Raw genomic sequence first — 7,164 nt, 5'->3', positions numbered from 1 at the left:
GTCCGTCACTAATTTTCCGTCACTATACGCGTGTTTTCTGGTAGTGCAAGAAACGTGACACTATTTATTGCCCCATCATGAGCAAGAAAGATGAAGCTATTGATTGCTTCGTCATGGGTGAGAAACATGACATTTTTGGTTGCCCCATTACAAGAGAATGATCGTTGCCTATACAAAGTCAGAAATAACTTAAATTACTTATGGACTACTCTTGAGATATTGGTCGAATTCGCGTCTTAAGTTATGATATGATTATAAATTGTTTATGATGAACTACTATTGAAAAGAAAATCATTTATTGTCTACAAAGTAGTGAAAATAAAATTCAAGTTCTGGATGATTGGCATGTGTATTTCATGATAATAATAGATTAATATTATTCTAATGACTATATTTGTTACGGAATGTTTGTTGTTGGTTATCAATTTATTTGTTCATTTATTTATATTGATGTTTGCATTTGTATGAGGATTCTTACTGAGTTATTAGCTCAGGCCAATTCTTATATTTCTTTTCAGAGCCACATGATTCTTAGTACTTGGTTGAGATTTGCGGTCTACTTTATTAGTGAGAGGTGAAAAGAATTTAGAAGATCTTCAATACTATTGGATGTTTGGACATTGTAGTTGGATTATTTTTGTTAAAATAGTGGGCTCTAATTTTATTCTCCGAATTGGTGATCTCATCGATGTTTTGTTTATTCAATAAACCTGGCATATTTCTTAGAGTTTTACCCCATACAAAGTGCAGCAGTATCACATGCGATAGAGTCAGTTTCTAGGATTCGTAGGGTCTACAACTTCACTTAATCACAAGTGATTGGTTTGAGTAAGAAATCTTACCAATTAATTTAAAATAACTATGTCAAATTAGCATCCGCAGTTTGTGTAAATTTGAAGGAATGGGATAGAGAAATCTATGTCAAATGCACCTATAATGGTATTCAATTGTTAGAAACAGAATTTTCTAAAGATTGCTTAACAGGTGGTATTTATATAGAGGTTCTATTTCTTTTCTGTTTTAAAGCTCGGTGAAGATATAAAATATCATCTGATCATAGAGATTCAATGAAAAGCGGACAAGATAAAATTTTTGTCTTTCTAACAATTTAGGGAATGGAAGTAGAAGTTCCTTTTGGTTCTCTCCAAAATGACCTTCTTTTTCGAGCCTATTTATAAAGAACTTCAAAGAAAAAGAAAAGCTAAGTTTCCACATGCATCTTCTTTTGAAATGTCATAGATCCTTTTTACCAAGCCATTGGCAAAAAGTGTCGTCGAGAAAAATTAACTTTATGCTGTGATCTTATTAAAGCTACGTGGAGCTTTGCTCTTGCTTTTCTTGGAAAAAAGAGAAACATGAACTTTATGTGAGGTTGAGATACAGTTCAGTGAATATGCTAATATTAAATCAAAAAATGTACGAAGCTATTGTTTTAAGGATGCTACTGAAGAAACAACGGAAAAGAAGACTGCATCAGAATATAACATACATCGCCAAATATTTGCAAGTCGAAATAGAAGTTCATGTGTGAAAAACATTATCAAATACATTACAGAAAATTAACAGTTCCATCAAATCTAAAGAAACATATGACATGGAAATGAAAAATAAGAACTAATACAATCAAGAGTTCTATGGTTCCATAAGAAATAGCTAGAAGTATTGCCTTGTATATATTAAAGAGATGCAGAGAACCTTATTGACTGGATCATCACTTCAGCTAACGCCAATTAAAGTAATCACCCTACAAGACAAGAAACACCATAGTTGTTACTTACTTAGATGGAAATGATAAAGTTATTCACTCGATTCTTTTTTAGGTAGATCATAAAGCATGGGCAACCTTTGGCACAATGGAAATTTAGCAAATAAATAAAAAATGCAGCCTTTTAGAAGAAACTAGAAATAAATTCCTTGATGCATTGAATTGAGAAAAAAACTCAAAACTAGCGAGAACCAAGATTCTTTCAATGATATTCATCTTTCAAAGAAGGGTGCATTTAGATTTACTATAGTACGGACAATATATTAGTCGTTGGCATTATATTTGAAATTAAAGTTATCTATGATTTGTAAAAGAAGAGTCGTGCCCAATCCTTCGCAATCATTTAACCGGAAATGTCTCCATTGAATAGAATATTCCAAATTTTTGATTTTCTCTACCAATGAATTCAATTTTTTTTAACAAATCTAGGTAGATAAAGTCATGATTGGAACTTTAAAAAATAAAAGCAGCAAGAGAATTAGCGCATGTTGCTGTGTGATTTACGTATGCACAAGAAACATATTAACAATCAATTTTTGGATTGGTGGGTTACCACCTTTTGTCTATATAAAAAAGATCACGTTGGAGGAGTCATAGTATCACAACCGACCGTAATAACAATAATTTTTCCCTAATGTTTAGAGCACATATTCTGAGTTTTCCAATGTTTACTTTCTAGTTTTTCTAACTGTTCTTGGCCGGTCCCAGGTTTATGAATCGTCTCATCAGTGTCCTAATGCATGAGGTGCGGTAAGAGGTGGATTGAGTTATCACATCCTATCATCCAACTATTTGTATTTGACAAAAAACAACCAGAAATAGTGAAGGTCAATCTCCAGTGAGATCAGTAGTCCTTGGTTGAGTTCAATGCTCTGTTTTCTTAAGCTAGATAAGGGAAAGAATTTTAGAATAAAAATTTCAGCAATTAGAACATTCGGAGAAGATCAGAGAGTAATAAATCACAATATTCTGCATGATATTATGTCAAACATATTTCCATTAGTAGGATCTCGAGGGATGAAAATAACAGAGGAAATAGAGGAGAGAGGGAGTGACTTACAGGTACTGCTGATATTATCTCTGATCAATCTCATCTTGAAAAATAATGGAGGGGATGTGCCGAACCTCATTTCTGACCCTGTCATTGAACTCACGAGGCATTTGAATCAGCTTCAGTTCTCGAAGTGTGGTCACCTGCTGCAATCCCTCGGGAAGCATCTTCAATTTCGAGCACCAATTGATAGTTAAGTGGGTAAGGTTGGGCATCGCCCCAGCCTCAACTCTCCATTCCTCTAAATTTTGGAGATTAAATAATATCAAGTATCGCAGCCGAGGAAAGCCACCAGTAGAACACAACATGCTCTTCCCTATGCATGCACGTAATAACAGTTGGAGAAACCTTAGATTTGGCAGCTTCTCTAGTGCCGGCATTGGGTCTTGCTCCAAAAGAGAATAAGATAATTTGAGCTTGGTGAGGTTTTGTGGGAGTTGACTGCTGTTTAGGAGCTGCTGCTGTTGTTTGAGTAACAATCGTCCATGCAGTGTCAATGAACGGACCTGGTGCAATTTTGGTGCCTGAGCGAAAAGGACGTCCCCAGGGATTATACGTCCGGGCAAACTCAGAGTGAAGGAGACGAGGCTATCCATTTTCTCGAGTGCTTTTCCAAGTGATTCTGCAAACATTGTGTCACATGCTTTATCAATCGCCTCCCTGGTGAAGTCTGGTGTAGTAGCCCATTTTTTTATGAATCTTATGCCCAGTAAACGGACAATATCCATATCTTCCATATGAAACTCAAACTCCTCAATTTCCAGAGTCTGCAAGTTCTTGCGATCACCACTCATCGGTGCGCTTAGAAACATATATGTATTAATATATACGTGCCTAAGTGTCCGGATTTTCCAAAATGATTTCGGAAGCCAATAAATGCGTGTATGCCTCACATCCAGAGTCTGTAGATTCAGGAGATATCGGATGGAAGATGGCAGCCTCTTCAAACCAGTCCTTCCCAATCCCAGGTATCGTAGATGTATCATCCTGCCGATCTGTTCTGGTAACACCTTCAAATCTCTTGTGCCCTCCAGATCCAGCACCCTTACCAAGTTTAAACCATTCAAAAATCTTCCCCCACTAGTCAAATTTAAACTGAAACCCAGCAAAGTGCGGAGATGCCGTGAGGAAACAGCAGCCTCGTCATTTATACGATTGTAGAAAGCTGCACGATGACTTGATATACGATCAGATACTCCCACGTCCTCACTACTGCAAACTTGAAGAAATTCATCCTTTTTGGCATCTTCAAGGCCAAAGTCGCGTAACAGATCATGGATGCGTATGTTCTTAACCAGCCCACGAGCCATGCTTCTCTCGACAACCTGGATCATGCACCTCTGCACCAACTCATCCAACCAATCCCTTGCCGTGTCTTCCATTGTCTGTCGCTGCTCTTGCAGTACGAAACCTTCGGCGACCCACAACCTAACTAATGTGGAAACAGAGATAATGGAGTCCTCTGGAAACGCAGCAATGTATAGAAAACATGGTTTTAACGGATATGGCAAGTCACTGTAGCTTAAACCCAATATATTGTGGCATTCCTTCCCATCTCTAGTAGATACCCAGTTCATGCTCTGAGCTACTTTCAACCACGTATCGTAGCTAGGATCTTTCCTTGACAGAAGGCCCCCTAACACCACCAGTGCAAGAGGAAGTCCACCACACTTCTTTGCAAGCTTCTGGGCCAATGCCTCCAACTCAGTTGGGACATCTTGATTTGGTGGCAATGCCTTCCTACGAAAGAGTTTCCAGCTCTCCGTGTCGTCTAAAAGGTGCAGTTCATGTGGAGGAATCCATGGCTCGGCATCTCTTGCGACCTCAATGTTACGTGTAGTAAGCAGTATTCTGCTGCCTTTGTTCTCATCAGGAAAGACTCGCTGCATTTCTCTCCAAACATCAACTCTCCATACATCATCCATCATGACCAAATACTTTTTGTCTCTTAGGAAATCACGGAGCATCTGTCTCACGTCTTCTTCACCCATCTGCTGCTGTAAGTATTCTATCTTCTGTTTGATTCCCATTACTTTTTTCATGATGTCCTTCACTAGCTCGATACCTCGGTAGCTCTGAGAAACTGAAACCCAAGCAAAGGTATCGAAATGTTCTCTAATTGCAGGGTCATTATACACTTTTCTTGCCAGGGTAGTCTTGCCTAGCCCACCCATACCCACTATAGAAATTACACGTCGTGCTTTCTCATTCTCATCAAGCAATCGACTCACTAATTCTTTCTTATCATTCTCGAAGCCTACAACATCAGTGTCATCATCATCAGAGCGAGGAGAGGATTCTCTGAGTGACTGCCAACTTTCATCCACTGCACTACTTTGACCTGGATTGACAAGGTTATACCTTACTGTGCTATCGGAAATACTCTGGATCTTGCTCTTTATCTGCTCAATTCTGGTACTAATTTTGTGGAGGGTGATCAATTCACAAGGTTTGTGAGAGTACCTTGAAATGGAGCCCATGCAGCCTCTCCTTTGGTGTCGCCTCTCGCCCATGTAATTGATGGTGTCTATAACGTCTTCCATTTCATATGCTACACCTCTCATCTGCGTAATCCAGCTCTCCATTGTTGCATCTCCTCTCTTCCTTCTGGAATCTGCATCTTTAAGGAAACCTTGCAATAGCTGGAGCTGTGTTTTCACCCAATCGATCTGTCTACGCACACCACCCAAGGAAACAGCTGCTTCTATGAGAAGGTTGGTAAGCTGAGAGATGACATTGGAAACCAGAGACTCAGCCATCTCTCCTTCGCTCTCTCTTACTCACAGGAATAAGGTTTCAGACAATCCGGTCAAATGGAGGAGTCAAGAGGAAGAAGGAGAGGCCTTCATCTCTCCGGAACAAGAACTCAATTCTGATGCTTTCCGCCCTCAAGAATAATAATAAAAAGAATCTGATGCTTTCCTTCAGCAATAGCCATGGAATTTTCCTGTTTTGAGGCAATAATGCAGGAAGTGAGAAACTTTCCCCAAAATTTATTAATTAAAATTCAACTTCAGGACAGCATCAGAAGTTCCTAGGGAACTCGGGAACAACATCTCACCTTTGGGTCAGCATCAGATTCAAAAGAGAAAATCAATAGCAAGAACATTTCGACAGACTTTTTATTCCTTTTGCCACTAAAGAATAACATTTAGATGCCATAAGCGAGTCATGATGATCATCTTCATTTGCTCATTGGTACTGTAAGCAAATTGGATAAATGCAAACGACTTCTTTAGGATTAATGGAAAAAGCTTGAATCAAAAATATCATGATGCAACTTTCTTCTCTCTAATCAAAAATTAGAGAGAAGAGAGAGGTAACAAGAGAGAGAAATAAGAGGGGGATGACTCTCTCTCTCTCTTCCTCTTCTTCTCTTCTTCTTCTTTTTTTTTTTTTTCTTTCTTCTTTCTTTCTTCTTTTCTTTCTTCCCTGCGAAAACAGAGGAGGATGGGGAACGGCTGGAAGCTGCCGTAGTCATGGTGGTCCGACCAAGCGACGGTGGCTCCCAGCAGAGGGCAGTTTTCGTCGGCGGCGGCCGGCAACTATCAACCCAAAAACAGGGCCGAACAGGGGGTAGTCATGGCTCGGTTGATCTGGGTCCCAATCCGCTCGTCGGCGACTGGGAGGTCCGGCTCCGTCCAGGGTCCAACGCAGGGGAGAGGCCGGGAGCTTCGGAGACGAGCGACGGCAGCGAACATGGCCGGAAAAAGGAAGAGAAACGGCGAAAACAGAGGACAGAGAATAGAGCAGTTTTCCAATCGATTTTCGGCCACTTTCTCGGCCAGTGGCCGCATTCCTAGTCGTGGGAAGGATAGGAAGAAAAGGGGAGGAAGGAGAGGTCGTTACCTTGGCTCTGGCGGTGTCCGGCAGCCCCGATTTCCAGCGAGCACAATAACGGGTAGCCGTGAACTCAGTGGGAAAAGGAAGAAGAAGGAGAGGGAAAGAAAGAATAGAGCTTGAGGTGGAGGGCTAAGGGGCGTGGGGAGGAGGCAAGCTGCCCTGGCTCTCGGAAGTCACTCCTTCCAGGAGTCTGATACTTCTGGTGGGAGAAGAATAGTTCTGGTGGGAGCCTTCCTCTCCATTTTACCCTTTCTTTTATTATTTTTGATACGAGCTTGGGCAGGGCCAAACTCGGTTCAGGCCGGTCAAGTGGACCAGGCCTTGACCGGGCCATCACACCAGTACCGAAGAAATCCTACACACACCACTGAGATGGTAGCACGGTAGAAACGGGGCTTTGATTCCATCGAAGTGGCCCAGGTTCGAAATGCGTGGGCGTCGATTAAATGCGGGGGACCAGATGCCCCCTACCTGGTTTGCCCAGTGAAGTCACTATCTTGCCTGC

At 40.9% G+C, this 7,164-nt stretch overlaps 1 protein-coding gene across 2 annotated transcripts; it reads right to left on the bottom strand.

The window, feature by feature from the left end:
- Positions 1-1,511: 1,511 nt before the first annotated feature.
- Positions 1,512-6,863, bottom strand: LOC120108392 (disease resistance RPP8-like protein 3). 2 transcript variants are annotated; one of them, XM_039121992.1, is made up of 3 exons: positions 6,666-6,863; positions 2,826-5,763; positions 1,512-1,744 (listed from the first exon to the last, which is right to left on the bottom strand). In XM_039121992.1, exon 2 carries the CDS (start codon positions 5,573-5,575, stop codon positions 2,840-2,842), a length of 2,736 nt encoding a protein of 911 aa, XP_038977920.1. In that variant the 5' UTR covers positions 5,576-5,763; positions 6,666-6,863; the 3' UTR covers positions 1,512-1,744; positions 2,826-2,839. The 2 variants fall into 2 exon arrangements, with proteins under 2 accessions (XP_038977920.1, XP_038977921.1); XM_039121993.1 differs by lacking the exon at positions 6,666-6,863 and adding an exon at positions 5,878-6,177.
- Positions 6,864-7,164: the final 301 nt, after the last annotated feature.

Source organism: Phoenix dactylifera, unplaced genomic scaffold (assembly GCF_009389715.1).
Source record: "Phoenix dactylifera cultivar Barhee BC4 unplaced genomic scaffold, palm_55x_up_171113_PBpolish2nd_filt_p 001310F, whole genome shotgun sequence".
NCBI classification, from domain to species: domain Eukaryota; kingdom Viridiplantae; phylum Streptophyta; class Magnoliopsida; order Arecales; family Arecaceae; genus Phoenix; species Phoenix dactylifera.
The sequence above is the reverse complement of the archived record's forward strand: the minus strand, read 5'-3'. Positions and strand labels throughout refer to the sequence as shown.